General features: G+C 41.0%; 1 protein-coding gene across 1 annotated transcript in view; it reads left to right on the top strand.

Moving 5' to 3' along the window:
* The window catches only part of ODAD2 (outer dynein arm docking complex subunit 2), a 34,330-nt gene that overhangs the window by 4,443 nt on the left and 13,370 nt on the right, over positions 1–16,517 (top strand). The window contains exons 6-14 of the mRNA XM_078865830.1: positions 613–749; positions 1,385–1,501; positions 4,474–4,682; positions 6,601–6,738; positions 11,304–11,454; positions 11,782–11,928; positions 13,151–13,360; positions 13,758–13,994; positions 14,993–15,103. Of these exons, the coding sequence (XP_078721956.1) occupies positions 613–749; positions 1,385–1,501; positions 4,474–4,682; positions 6,601–6,738; positions 11,304–11,454; positions 11,782–11,928; positions 13,151–13,360; positions 13,758–13,994; positions 14,993–15,103 (1,457 nt within the window). The remainder of the gene's footprint in view (positions 1–612; positions 750–1,384; positions 1,502–4,473; positions 4,683–6,600; positions 6,739–11,303; positions 11,455–11,781; positions 11,929–13,150; positions 13,361–13,757; positions 13,995–14,992; positions 15,104–16,517) is intronic.

The raw sequence follows: 16,517 nt of genomic DNA on the forward strand, positions 1-16,517 counted from the left end.
CTAGGTTACCATATGGATTTATTTTTTGTTGTAGTTTTATATTAACATATTCATACATGATTATTCACCAATGACTCTCATGTATGATAATTTCACACATAAATCACCTCATGTACTCCCTAGGACATTGCCACATACCCCCAGGGGTCCGCATACCACTGGTTAATAACCACTGCTTTAGGGCGTACAGGTTTCCCTCTCTTTATGCGGTAGATGCGTTCCAACAAAAGGACACACAAAGCGAAACAGTACAAGACACAATGTTGTCCCTCGTCTGACTGCATAGCCACATGCAGGCCATATGTAATGTTAGGCAATCGAAAAAAACTATGATCTACAAAGATCATCCTTATCAACCATGTAAATGTTTTTTGCGTATATCAAGTTTATAGTTTATTTTTTTAAGCCGGGTGAGATTTGAAGAGACGGCCTAATTTGTAATATTGACCTTGGTCACCAAAATGACAAAAACAATGACATAAAAAACAGATAAAACAATTAAGCAAATCCGAGCAAAAACAACTAAGTATACATTATAGTGAAAACTACATTGATTTAATGTCTTGTACTCAAAATACCTTTCCTTCATGTCTTACGATAATGTGTTGCTAGATTATGTGTTCTCCAATGGGTGCCGGGCACCACCTTGGAGGCAAATTGAGGGAGACATCTGTTACTTGATGATCAAGCCCTGTGATACCGAGCTCTTGTCAGTCACGTGCAGCATGGGGGGAGTCTTTCTCAATGGGGTGAGTCTCGCATTTTATGCTCACGTGTTTGCCATAGTTGTCCGCTTATCAAGTAATTGCTTATAACCGTAGGCTGTGAAACCAAACATTTTTGGCAATATTACCGAAAGTACATTGAATAACACTTTACATATTTTACACGTAAACAACTTAACATGTTCGAGCGCATTGTATTATATATTGCAATTTTATGTTAAATAACGAGCTCTAAAGTATATAGTCTGGCCAAGCGGCTCAGCGGTACGGTGAGCGACTCACAATCGAAAGGCTTCGAATTCAGTTCCTGGTTGGGGGTTGACTCAGCCCGTACATTTTCTGGGTTCGATAAAATAGGTACGCATTTGTGGGGACATCAACTAAGGATAGGGGCAGTCAACACTCAATGTCCTCGTCCCCGACATAGGAATGTGGAATTTCCACCAATAGGCTCAGGCTGTAAACAGGGGAGATGCGCACTACCTCGACGCTCGTTTGAGCAGTAAATTACTGACTTTCACACGATATTCTTGAATTTAAAATACATGATTGATTTTGTTTAATTTACCAACCTGATCCAGCTAATTGTGCATTATGGGTAGCCTAGGTCTAACTACCAGTGGTATCATTGTACTTTAACACATGTTTGTCTTGTACAGGGGACTGAAAAGGATGGAGATGAAATTATCTACGAACGTAAAAGTGACATTTACACAGATCTAATTTCTCTGCTAAAGGAAAAGTCCCCAAAATTTGATGAGAACATCCAAAAAAAGGTAATTGTCTGTTATAAACATCATACACATTCTAACGTGCACTTTGTCAATAGACCTGACAACTCTGGTGAGTTGAGTCATCTCAGAATGTCCAGTAGGGGTGAGTCAGAATGTTACAACAACAAACATTACAAATAATGATAGTGCAAAAACTGAGAGGAGTGCAAACTATCAGGAAGGTAAGCAAGTCACTATAAATAAATAATACCTGTTTTCAAACACTAAATGGGGGATTTGGGTAAGGCAGTAAGACAACAACAGTCCGAGACCACACCAACACAACACAGTTGCACATTGAAATTGTACTATGGATATGTAGTGAGTTCAACTGAGTCGCAGACGTACTCTTTGGAGGCAACACATTTATTAACACCAACACACGGGGTAACTACTCTTTAACAGTAGAACAACCTATGGTGGTGACCACCAGGCTAACTATGCTAATTACAGCATAACTAGCTACAACGGACCGGACCACAGCTTGGGTCCCGGTCCACATGTTGGAGACTCTGTAGGACGTAGAACGTAGACGAAGGTTTCTTCAGGATGAACAACAGCGCCAGTCCCTCTGGGGGACCCGGCTTATATCCTCTGCAGCGTGGCCGGCTCCACCCCTGGCCACGACCACCTTTCAGAACCCTTTAGCAGGATCTCAACCCGAACCACGTGACCACCCCTAGCCCCCATCTGAGGCTCTTTGTCGACTTAACCAGTCATGTGTCCTCTTGGGTCAACCAGAGTGCCATGGCCTATATTAACCCCGTTCCTATGGCCGGCACTTCCACACCCTATCCTGTAGGTCTGGCACTGCATGCCAAGCGTGATGCCATCTAGCGCTATCACTGAGCGCTGGCCGAGCCCCTCTAGGGCCGGTACTACACCCACATCCTAGAGGTGTCCCCGATGTTAATACACCGCACGCCGTGCCTCTCTAGGGCCGGCATTACCCAGTAACATCCCGCAATGTCACTACAGATACATCAGTAACGATCAAATAAAAACATCACATTTGCAAATGTGGTTGTATCCAGCATTCATCTGCGACAAAATATATTTTTGAAGGAAGATTTAAAACGTTAATGGAAGAAATAAGGTTGTTCCAGAACGTTGGTACTACAATGGCACAGGCTTTGCTACCTATTCCAGTTCTTGTTTTTGGGATAGTTAAAAGGCAATTAGATGGACGTCTTAGGTTTCTTGAGTTTGACAATGGGGTTAAGGAATTAGCTAAGTATAGTGCATATTTTCCAATTAGGATTATATGGATATGGTGAGTTATTTATCGTGCATCCGGTGCAAATCGAAGAACAGAATGAATAAGCGAGTTTAGTCTGTTTAGTGATTCATTAGTAGCTGATCTGTAGGCAGTGTTTCAGTCGTCAAAAAGTGGTAGAAGTATATCTTCAAAAATTTTCAGCTGCAATGAATCGTAAAACAATATTTTTTTTCTGTATGAAACCCTATTTTTGATTTGACTCTTTTTGATATGTGATCAATATGGGGTTGGAATATTTTAAATCAATCAGTAAACCCAAATATTTGAAGCTGTTTGTTCAATTATTTTGTGAAACTGCAATTTTGTTTGAAAAAAATAGCATGATCTTTGTGTTTTTGGGGATTTAGGTGCAATTTTAGTAATAGCGATTGATATTTAATTATCAATTGTATACTTGAGTCATCTCCTTTATCATAGGTTGCAAAAGGTAGTTAACAATGCCAGTTTTACTTTCTGACAACCTTAGCTTGATCTTTTTAGGGAGGGGAAAGAGATTCCAGCTGTGTGTTCCGAACTGATGACATCCACGTCATAATTTTTTCTTCTGATTCCTTTCTGATGACGTACAAGTACTTAATCAGAATGGAATCGGAAGTCAAAGGCCATGCTGGAGGGCGTGTGGCACAGTTTGGCACCAGCTATAATAGAGTGCGGTCGTGTTGCTACAGTTCTCTACGGTGAGTACAATGGCTTTATCAACAGCGGCCCTATGCCTCTCTAAATTAACGTCACCCTAACCGCTTGCTCGTTCTGAGATTCAGCAGTGAATGGGACCCACCCTTCAACTTGCAGTCATCTCGGAATGGGAAAGGGTTAAGATGCGTTGGAGAAAACGTGACAAAGGACAGATAAGCCTGTGCTTGGCTCCTGTCTGAAATGTGCAGCGCAACTTTGACATATTTTCTCACCAGTGCTTTTTTCATCATGATTTCATATGATGTAAATTAGTTGACTAATATACTTATCTATGCATTGATATATTTGTATGCTTGCATTTGTATTACTTGATTAACTACAATTGTGGTGCAGATACATTTAAAAACTGGGATTTTGATTGTGATATTAACTAATTTTCATCACATTTTAAGCATGCAATGCCTGACAACATAGGCTACATTGTGTAATTACCTGTTTTAGTGGCTCAAAAGAAGTAGTGAATTATTGGATGACCATGTACAAACTAACACAGGTGAAATGAGATAGCGCCATCTAATGGGCGGCAAAGGGTAACCGCATGGCCACCACCGGGTAGTGGGTATCCAATCCCAAGCGGGGATATATCTGGGCCAAGTGTAATGGGCGGAGTCAAAGGGGAACGTCCTGGAACCATCGACCACATGCCGGAACCCCAGCGAGGCTCGCCTCTCCTCCCGGCACGCCGCCAGCCAGCGGTGGGGAGTAAGAGAGAGGCGGGCCTCAACGGAGGAACAGAGAGAACGGCTCGTCCCCGGCCGTAGAGAGAAGGGAAACATACGGGGAGAGTGGGAGTGGGCTGTGCAAGAATTATATCAATAAAAGACGCCAGTCAAGACCGTCGTGGACGTCGTTTATTACACAGGGATGATCGTACTGTGTTGTGTGCATACATGTATTTAAGTTATGCTTTAGTCTACTGCATTAACCAGGATTCTCATCAATTTGCATTTTTATTCGATATACTGCTGCAAGAAACATTAAGTTGTATTGTTGTTTCTAGGACTGTGCTTTGCACATGGCCTCGCTGTCCTCTCAGCATGGGACCTCCCAAAAACGGAAAAAACACAAGAAAGAAGGAAACAACCATACAGTGACAAAATCCAAAGTGATTTATCCAGAAGCAGAGAAAAAAGCAGTACATGGGGCGATAAAGAACCACAAACCACAGCCTTCTCTAACATGGAAGAACTTGGGGCTTATCCAACCACCGTAAGTTTTAATTACTTAATCTTAAAGTAATTAACAGATTTTATATAATGTCCATCATTATTATCAGCCGTGTTATATCCACTGCAAGATGACAGCCTCGCCGAGTTTTCACCATATGTCATGATCTCGGAGTGCAACGATCTACCTTGCTCCTGTTTATGAGTCGATCTCATTGCGCCATCACCACGTCAGTTATATTTCTCCTTTAGCTGTCACACCTGTATTAGTCTCGACCATTGGCCGTCATCTCTTACAGCGATGGCTCCTGCTTAACGTTCTATACGATGTCTCTATTTCATGTGTTCCTTTTCTGCTTATTAGTATAATTCCCAGCATGCATCTCTCTATGCTTATTTACTTTTCAGTTTCTGTTCCAGTTTCTTTGTGAATGTCCGCGTTTCCACATGTCATAGCAGGTAATACACACTGATTAAAAACTTTCTTCTCTACGCACATTTTTTAGTTGTTTTACATTATCAAGAAAATCCTCCGCTTTTCAACACTTTGTGATCCCAATTCCCATTCAATAGTCCAACTTTGCTGCCTTCTCTATTAAGTGATTCTAGCATTTCCTGTAGTGTATTACCATTGCACACTATAATGACTATGCCATCAGCAAATCCGAGATGGTCAATGTTTTTTCCACAAATATGTATGTCTTTGCTTCTCCAATTAAATTTTTGGAAAATATCCTCATGTTACTGAATAACCTTGGTTATTTGTAATATGTATCTTGTTACTTTCTTCATGTAAACTTAAGTATTGCTGCTCCATTTCTATACAAAGTTTTTTTAAATGTGAGAGCTTGGATGACTGGATAAATTTCCACTGAGCCATAGTCTACAAAGGCTTAAACACTATGGTATTTCATATTCATTGGTCCTTACAAAATCTGGAATCTGATTGATAGCATGTGGTCAATGGTATAGACACCTTTCCTAAACTCTTATTGCGTATATGGTTGGTTTTTGTCAATTTTATTGTTTCTAAAAATATTCTGAAACAATTTGTATACATTCAAAAGGGGCCCAATGAGTCTCTAGTTATTCAATTAAACTTTCACCACCCTTTTTGAATAGACGAATTATTCCATGATTGAGGTATTTCATTGTTGTGTAAATAATGAACAGGATAGTGCATTGAAAGGAGGTGGCAAAGGTTAGAAAGCAAACAGTGAGCAAATCAGAAAACAACAAAGGGCACGTTGAGGCAGAGGAGAGATCTACAAAGAAATGGAGATGATATACTAACCATCAATAAACATAACTTGTAAAATGATCAGCATAAGAATGTAACATCCTTAGGGAGAAAGATTTAACCATAACTCATGATAGAGATAGCTTTATAAAACTAGTGTATACATATATGTGCAGCTCTGTAGCAAAATAACGTATACTATTTCATAGGAATTAGACCATTACTCAGATGAAGAGGATGAAGTTCGAGATGTCGCTCCTCAAGAAGTAAATGTTGCTCTTCGCAGTATGATAGAAGGGGAAAGCTCCTGGACCAAAAGTGTAGTGTTCTTCATTACAGGCCCCACTGGTGGCCCCTGGTGTCCTTTAGTGCAGCCCCTGACATGCAGCCCCCGACAATACACAAATGTGAAAACACCCCCCCATCATCGTGCTCTCAAACCCCCAATGATTTCAAATGTGTGGCGGCACTCGCACCGATGATGTCTTTTCGGAAAAAGTGGCCCCCCTCTGAAAATTAGTGAAGAACACTCAGATAGTGTAACAGTGGACATCATCAAAGAAACGGGACCAGTTGCTTGTTCACATCATCTCTACATATTATTGTACTGCTGACATTGGGATTATAAGGTTTGCATTGAAGGGTTATTGTATTTATTTAACATGACTAATATGAACATGCTATTTCTCTATTTTGGTGTATGGTCTTATTGTAAATGAAGGGAAACTGTAAAGTCTGCCAAAACAAAGAATGACCAGCATAGCACAAGCCAACAGCAAGACAATGAAAAACTGGATCACGGGAAAAAGAGACACCCATCCACTGCCTCGCTAAGTAAACGGTGGCCTTCTCACAAGACGTGAGTGTGTTTCTAAGTTTATATTTTATCAGTACTTATGTAAGTATTCTAATTGTTCAACCGCTGTATATTTTCAGTGATTCTGATGACTGTATGTGTGGACGATTCACAGTGAAACTCCATTTATCTGGGGTTAAACGGCGGGGGGGGGGGTGAAAGAAGAAAAGGCAATAATACAGAAGGTGTTAAGATGTTCAAACACCCACATAGAAATCTGTTCTTATCAAGGCGCTCATTCATCGAGCTAAGAAAGTGTCAGATGGTGGCAGTCTGAGAAGTGAAATTCAACATGTTAAAGAAGTGCTGCAAATCAACGGCTACAATGATGCACAAATCAACAGGGCATTGAATACCAAAACCAAATCAAATAACAAGAGCATTGAAACTGCCCAAGTAATTAAAACGATCAAATACCGTACATTGCGGGAGTAACTTATAAACTAGCCAGATATTTGGAAAAACAAAACATCCGAGTCAGATTTGGCATGGTACACAAAATACAGAATTTAATATCTGGTACAAAAGATGTATTACCGAAGCTATCAACAGAAGGTGTGTACAGGATTAACAACACGTGTGGTGAATGTTATGTTGGGCAAACAGGACGAATGATCAGCACGAGATTAAATGAACATCATAGAAATATTAAATTATCCCAAATGCAACTGTCAGCAGTAGCAGAACACGCGTGCCAACAAGGACACTCAATTGATTTTGATAATGTTGAAGTTTTGTGCAAAACTAGCTACTACTGGTCAAGACTAATTAGAGAATCTATCGAAATTGAAAGAAATCAAAATAACTTTAACGTTTGGATAGCTACCGTCTTAGTGCTGCGTGGAAGCGAATCATCAAGTAAGACATTATTTAAATGCATGCCTACAAAGGGCAGCATACTTCAATAGGGATTACCGTTGGTAGGGCTATTTTAATAAACACAATAGACCGGAAGGACAAGTTCAAAGGGCTCGCATAATGCACATGCATAATGTACGTTGCCTCAGTAATCCCCCCCCTCCAACATTGTGCAAGAGCACAGAAGGGTAGTCAACACATCTACGCCTCTATATAAGGAACGAAACAGTAAGACTTCTCCACAAATCTGGCTATCACCTGATGAAGCTAGTTGTAATTACTGGCGAAACGTCGTATTGTTTGTAAATGTTGTGACTTGGCTAGTGACGAATTGGCATGTTCTGTTTACGTGACAACCCTTACTAGTTGGTTGTGTCAGGTGGTGGCGGGTTTTAACGACACATTTATATACTCTTTGGTTCTTTTGGTAAAGTCACGTAGGTAGAAAAAATGATAGATCACGACGTTTCGATCGCCACACAAGCAATCGTCTTCAGGTGGAAGAAAGAAGCAGGCTGCTGAAACAAGTCATTATTTACTCTTTGGTTCTTTCGGTAAAGTCACGTAGGTAGAAAATAATAGATCATGATGTTTCGATCGCAACACAAGCGACCGTCATCAGGTGGAACAGGACCTTCTTAATGATGGCAGCTATACCAAATCAACAGAGATCCCACCAACCGCCTAGCCACAAAAACCAACAATATCATCACTAATTCGACATCTCTAATAGATTCGACCAAGCAGCGCTCTCTAAAACCTTCGGCTGCTAGCCCACCCAGATTTTATGGCCTTCCAAAGATCCACAAAGATGGTACCCCGCTCCGTCCTATCATCTCCACCATTAACTCACCCACCTACAAACTGGCCCGATTTCTGTCTGAGACTCTGCTTCCCTTCATGGGCAAGACCATCTCAGCTGTACTTAACTCAGCTCACTTTTTTCTCTAATCAAGGACATCTCACTGTCTCCAGATGATTTACTTGTCAGTTTCGATGTAGTCTCCCTGTTCACCAAGGTACCTGTACCTGACACCATTGCAATCTTTGAAGACTTGGTCCAACAGGGACTGAATCCAGATGTACCAACATTGGTAAGGCACTGCCTTACCAACACTTACTGCACCTGGAATGGTACATTCTACAAACAAAATGAGGGTACCCCAATGGGTTTTCCCTTATCACTAGTGGTAACTAATGTTTTCATGGAGAAATTTGAGACAGATGCCATCCAGACATCCACCCTACGTCTTTCCTTGTGGAAGAGATACGTAGATGACACGTTCGTCATCTGGCTACGTGGCCTGCCAGCACTGAACCAATTTCTCAAACACATCAATTTCATACACCCATCTACAAAATTCACCATGGAAGTGGAAAAGGATGGCAAGCTACCATTCCTGGATGTTTTGATCGAGAAAAGACCTGATGGCTCGTTGGGGCACTCTGTTTCCAGGAAAGCCACCCACACGGATGCCTATCTAAAGCCTGACTCCCACCACCATCCAGCCCAGAAGAATTCCCTCATCAAAACACTCCACCATAGGGCCCGTTGCATCTCCGACCAGTATCACCTAGCCAGTGAGCTGGAGCACGTACACCAAGCCCTCAGGATGAATGGATATTCTGACCGTATAATCCGCAAAGCTGTCTCCCCAGCCATGGGGAGACAATCATCTGAGGATCCAACCGAAACCATCACTTTGCCATACATAGCAGGGGTTACCAAAATAATTTCCAAAATCTTAAACAAACACAAGATCCAGGTTCGTTTCAATACAGTACACAAAATCCGTGATTTGATCCCTTCTGTGAAGGATGTGATTACTGACATGCAATACCTGGGTGTCTACAAACTGAGTTGTGGCTGCGGCAGCAGTTACATCGGGGAAACGAAATGACATGTCTCAGACCGCGTTCGCAAACACAAGGCAGATCTGAAACACGGATCAATACCTCTGCCATTGCTGATCATTGTTTTAATGCTGCGGGCTCACACAAAATTGTTTTTTTCCAAGACAAAGGTACTCTGCAAACCCACCGGCTATTATCAGAGATTTGTTCATGAAGCCATCCAGATATATAAACATAGACACAACTTCAACCGTGAAGATGGGTACAAACTGAACAATCATTGGAAGGACGTTATTAACCAGATAGAGTCTTAACTGACTGTGATGTTTCCATCCTACCTGCCTATGTCAACTGTTATTTCCGACTCTCTTAGTACATCACCAGGTCAAATATCTGTGAGGCGGCCCAGCCACAGGAGGATCCCTGCCACCTCTGGTGGCTGGGACTGCCTCACATTGACATGCTATAATCTCTCACATTTACATTTACGTACAAATTTCTTCTCTAGCTCCACCCACTTACCATTGGGTTGTGCCCACCAAAATCCTATATAAACTCTTGTTGCAGCAGCTCTTTCTCCTATGTCAGCAGTTATCCTGCTGTATCTGTTCCACCTGATGACGGTCGCTTGTGTTGCGATTGAAACGTCGTGATCTATAAGCAACATTTCAGGCAAATTCCTCAATGTATGTTCTATGAAGAAGGGCCATTGCCCGAAACGTCACTTATATATTTTCCCTTTAAAGGCCACAGTGTTATTTATCAATGAGTCAAGTTTACTTCTAGATTTGAAGCCAGATTTGCTGATGCAGCAAATCTGGCTGTGAAGGTCCCACCTGATGACGGAGACTTGTGTTGCCTCCGAAACGTCGTGATTTTATTATTTTATTTTATTTTTATTAATTTTAATTTCATTTTTTACCTACGTGACTTTATCGAAAGAACTAAGAGTATCAAGTTTACTTTTTGATTCATTATAATTTTGTCGGCGAGAGGGTCTTACACATCCTAAGTATTGACAAGCACACCTGGAAATTTTATGCTCATGACTAATGTGGAGCTGTGCCCCTTATGGAGCTTAGTTACTGTGGTCGGCAATGCAGTCCGCAGTGTTTTGGTTTACATTTTATTCGTTTATTTTGTTTAATTCCAGTAACCTTTACAGCTTACCTTCAATTTCGTTCATTACTGGAATGTCGCCTTCGAGAGGTTTTTGTTCTGTTTGTTAACTGTTGATACCAGCTGCAATAACTGACCCAGTTGCTGAGAGCTGTGCTTTGTTAATTGCTGTCTTCAATTACACAAGTTAAGCCATTATCAAAATACAGCATCCCTCTGCTAACATTTTTCAGTCAAAATATTGAAACTGCTGCTCTGAATAAGCAGCATTTGCCAAAAATTACAACTTATTATATCCATGATACACTTCAAGATACAGAAGTGCGAATGTATGCGGTTGTATATTTTCTGTATATTCGCTACAGCCAACTCGGGCCTTGTTTTATCTCTAACGCCTCTGTAGAATGATTGAGTTTCGAGTTTATTTGATTTATTACACGGATGATGGTCCCATTTAGCCAGTTGCACGACAATTTTACAAGGGAGATCCGTGGTACATGAGCACAGCAACATCAACATAACCAGGACATTCGAAGTGAGTGCTTTGGGATTCTTGATACCAGTGTTGGATCTGTCGGTGGACAGTGGCGATACATGTCCCCTTCCCTTATTGAAATTAAAAAAATGTAGGGTAGTATTTCAAAAGCTGCACAGTTTTGGACCCCCCCCACGCCATCTGGGAAGTTTCCCAGGTCCGCCTCTGCTTGGTGCGGAGTGCATTTGACCTCTTCTCACAGGGGAATGTCGCTGAGATTGGAGGACGAGGATGAGAGTGACAGCTCTAGTGAGAGCGAGGAGGAGGAGGAGCAGCTTGATCGGCGCCAGGAAGCCAGCATGGATCTACCGTCAGAGTACTGGCAAATCCAGAAGCTCATCAAGTACATCAAGGTGCCCTGCAGTGTGCATTCTATTATTTGTTGTTGTAACGTTCTGAGTCTCCCCTCCTGGACATCTGTGAAAAGAGCCTCGTAGCTCATCGGATTCCTCCAAGAAACATAAAGATTCTGATTCTGTGCAGACTTGTAGATGTTCTTGCTCAGATTCATGAACCATTCATATTCGTGATGTGTTTTTCAATTACAATTTTTTAAACACTTGTACTGAGCACAGGCCCAAAGGCCCAATATGTCAAGCGGATTGGTAGCACCTCCTGAGATGAGTTTACTTACAGCCACTCCCACCATCCAGTTGAATTCGCTTGTATTTTCTTTACAGAGTGGGAATCCGACAGCGACGGTGATTGCGCTGTGCTGTATGAGGGACTTCAACTTGGCTCAGGAGACGTGCCAGCTCGCGATGAAGGACGTCGGAGGGTTGGAAGTCCTCATCAACTTGCTCGACACTGATGACATTAAATGCAAGGTAAACACTTGGATTAAGATTAATTTCTAAAAGCGTATTCTCTGTTATAGGGCAGCTCATTAAAAAAATATATTTTAAAAGCAGTTATTTGTATTGCGATATTGGTCACTCTTCATTTACGTATATCAATTTCCAATGGAGCACAAGCAAAGTTAACAAAACCCCTCATACAATGGTCAACAACGCTGCCTTTAAATACCAGAAAAATGCATAAACTATGTAATGGGTGACATTTCTCGCAGTAGCCTTCATAGCACAGAAATTGCCATTACCTAAAACGGGCAGTGTTGATGATGATTGTTGTTGAGTTTTTTTTATTTCCACAGGAGCTGTGTATTAAGCATGTAGCGATTCACCCTCCAGCAATTTGACAATTTGCTTTGGGGAACCGATCTGATTGAAGAATAAGTTTCTCGTCTCGTTTTGACACTGATGCATTTCTCATTTCGTTGCCTCTTTTGTATGCTTGTGTCAACGTCATTAGCCTCCGTCGTCTATCAGCAGAGCATTTGCTTACCGCTTTCATGATCTATCTCAAGTGCACGATTAAATTAGTTCATTGTGATTGTGTGAGTTGATGTCCATTGATTAATCAGTGTATCGTTACTTGACTGCTGAGGGTAATAACTAAAATGAGTAAACTATTAATTTCTTTGAATAATTTTCTGGAATTGTAAGCACAACATTTTTGTGAGCAGTAGTTGTCACAGTCTAATTTCACAATAGTGGTTGTGACACTGCCATTCATACAGCTAGTATGTGGACCCTGTACAAATGCAGCTTCTGTTGTGGTGCATGTTAACATTCCTCATGCATTGATCATATATATTGGACATTCACGGCAACATTCAATTTACATAAAATGTATAGAGACACTTAAAGGCCCTACCACTTCCTTCGCCTGCCCCTCGAGTGACACTCTGGTTGCCTCCATGCCTCAGAGTCACGGTCATTTATGTCTCTAAAATGTTGCTGCGTTATAATTTGCATTATTGCTTTTATTGTTACTATCAACTCTTAAATTGAAAGTAAATAGCAATGAATACAGTATAACTCATCTTATTTGGAGTAATATTGGAGAATGCTATTGTGAATAGGCAAATTTGTGGATGAGGAGTTTTCATTGGTCTATAAATGATGTTCATCATAAGACAGATTAAAGGGTTCATTATTTTTATTTCTGAATTAACTTGGTTTTGTATTGTCAATTTCCTGCTTACAGATTGGATCACTTAAAATACTGAAGGAGATTAGCCACAATTCACAAATCCGCCAATCCATTGTTGACATTGGCGGCCTCCAAACTATGGTAAACATCCTGGATTCCTCTGAAAAGGAACTCAAGTGTTTGGCGGCTGAGACAATCGCCAATATTGCTAAATTTCGGCGGGCACGAAGGACAGTCCGGAAGCACAATGGTATAAAAAAACTGGTAAGTGTGTAATCACATGATCCACAGTGAAGAGGGAATGTTGGATGAACCAATCACCTCACGCCATCTGCACAATAGATGTCCTCATGCATATATTATCTTCTCTAATCCTCTTCTCATCCCAAAACAGCACAGTTAGCTGCATGATCAAGCAGTGGGTAACCTGGCTTCGTGGCAAACTGTGAATCCACAGCCAGAGAGTGTGCACAGTGGGGGTATAATAATCCTCATCAATCCATTATCATCATTGTCGGTAATGATTATACCATTTCTGTGATTAGTAGCCACAGTGATCATTTGTGGGTGCCCTTCTTACCCACAATGCCTCTTATCCACAATCACATCTTACTACGATCGCGTGGTAGTTGAGTTACGGGGTTATTTATTTATTTTACAGGTGGGATTAATGGACTGCGTTCCCATGCGCTCTGCCAATTTAAGTCCGGCGCAAGAGAAGGACATCGAGGTCGCTCGCTGTGGGGCCCTAGCGCTGTGGAGTTGCAGTAAAAGCAGAAAAAACAAGCAAGCCATCCGCAAGGCGGGAGGCATCCCGCTGCTCGCGCGGCTGCTCAAGTCGCCCCATGAGAACATGCTCATCCCAGTTGTGGGCACCTTGCAAGAGTGTGCTTCAGAGGTGTGTGCACAGATGGAACGATCAGTTATGAGGTTATCAGATATTTTCTCTGGAGTATTCTAAAGTCGTAAATTATGCCATACGTATCCTATATGTAGGAATGAATGCTTTTCGTGAGGGTACACGTGGTACAATTGCATGCTGTATGCTTAACATTGGCGACTGCTGGTGATGAATATAAAATCTAAGTTAAACATTCCACAGGATCATGAATCAAAGAACAGAAATGAAAGACACATTTACTTCTGAGAAAAGTAAACGAGCTTGGTGAAGATACATCACGAAAAGGGATTATGGTCAATTGATGAGACTGGTGATGGAGCAACAGATAAAGAAGGAAACATGTCTTCGAGGATGACTAATGAGGAAATGTAACGAGAAAAACCATATAACCTACTGATGACGAACGCTTGTTTTCTTCCTGATGATGAACACTTGTGTTGCGATCGAAACATCATAGTTTATTGTTATTTTTGTTATTTTCTTTGAACCTATCTACGTGACTTTACCGAAAGACCCAAAGAATAACCTACTAAAAGTCCAATGTTCCAGCAAACATTGCCTCCTTTAGAGTCCAAATATTGATTTAACAGGAAAGCCCATTGGTTAATTGATCAATATGATCTGTTGTAAGGCTTCTGTTTTGACACTCAACTATGGAAGGAATATTTTATAATACCAGCCAGGGAATTATACATTTGTAAGCCGAATACTGTTTTAGTCAAACACTGCTGCTATTTGTAGTCTCAAATTCTGAGGCCTGGATCCAGGGCCTTGGAGGTAGCTTTCCCAAACTGAGTTAATTGCAGTGGTTAAATATATGGCCATCGTCATTGTCCATCCTCTTATTGAGAGAGAATATGGAGATGGGAGAGGATCTTGGATTTTTGTTTTTTGTTACCTCTACGTAATGTTTATCATGGCTACACATTTACTTAGTACTGCATTTTCACAGAATATGCGATCATTAAAAACTAAATATATATTTGTTGCTATAGGCAAGCTATCGACTCGCCATCCAGACAGAGAAGATGATTGAGGACTTGGTCAAAAACTTGAACAGTGACAACCAAGAGTTACAAATGCACTGTGCAAGTGCCATATTCAAGGTAATCTGCATTCCCAGACTGAACACATTTCATTCAATGCATGTGAAACACGGAGGAATATATATAAGTTTTTTTATAGTCAATGTTTTAAGTTATTTATCATTAAATGACTTCAGAAATTACTGTTACTCCTATTGCTATTCCTATAATTTAATAAAAATACATTTGTTTAATTGAAGAATTAAAACTGGTATTTGTTACTATTATAAAGCTGGATTGTTGTTTGTCATTCCCATGGAGGGGATTAGTCTGCTCATATAATGACCACTGTTAATATCCAACAAAGTGGTACTAATTTTATTGAGCACAGGTGAACGATGCACTCGGTAGAACTCTGAAGTGGACTCCGTTTCAGCAGTTTCCTGATGGCGGTCGCTTGTGTTGCGATCGAAACGTCGTGATCTATTATTTTCTACCTACGTGACTTTACCGAAAGAATCAAAGAGTATGGACTTGAAACGTTAAGATACATCTGTCGAGGCTCCTACACACAGTGCCACCCACCGGGGTTATGCTTAAATTTGATGGTAGTGGATCGTTAGTCTAACGCAGGTATAATCATGTTATGAGGTGAATACCCAATTCGTGTTTGACTTAATCTATATAGTATAAATGTGTATATATAGGGTGTTTCAAAAAGATGGACCCAATTTCAAAGCAGTATATTTCACGATGGCAACATGTTACAATTACACAAAAAGTTACAAACGGTTTAATGAGTTATCAGGTTTTACTAACCATTTTATAAATGCTCTATGTGCCCTCCACCTACTGTACGGACAACATTGAGACGATAGTTGAATTCGTCCCAAATGCCTTTCAAAGTGTCACTGCTGCCGTGATTCCGTTTTTGAGGTCATCCAGATTAGTCGCTAATGGTGGCACAAAAACACGATCTTTGACGTATCCCCACAAGAAAAAGTCGCAGGGTGTGATGTCTGAGGATCTTGGGGGCCAAGAGTGTAGCGCCAAGCCTGTGTGTCATTTAGAAAACGTCGAACCTGCAGGTGCCAATGTGGCGGTGCTCCATCTTGCTGAAAAATTAAGTCATCGGAATCTTCATCAAGTTGTGGAAAGAGCCATTTCTGCAGCATTTCGAGATACACTTGCCCCGTAATTGTGTTTCCCTCGAAAAAGAAAGGGCCATAAACCTATTTTTGAGAAACAGCACAAAACACGTTCACTTTCGGGGAATTACGCTCATGCTCTACAGTTTCGTGTGGATTCTCTAATCCCCATATGCGCACATTGTGACGGTTAACTTTACCATTTAGATGAAACGTTGCTTCATCACTAAAAATCAAACGTGGTAAGAAGCTATCGTCCTCTATGTTCTGTAACATCGCAACACAAAATTCTACACGTTTTCCTTTGTCACCTGCATGAAGAGCCTGTACCATTTGCAACCGGTATG

This window comes from Lampetra fluviatilis, chromosome 21 (assembly GCF_964198595.1).
Source record: "Lampetra fluviatilis chromosome 21, kcLamFluv1.1, whole genome shotgun sequence".
NCBI lineage: Eukaryota > Metazoa > Chordata > Hyperoartia > Petromyzontiformes > Petromyzontidae > Lampetra > Lampetra fluviatilis.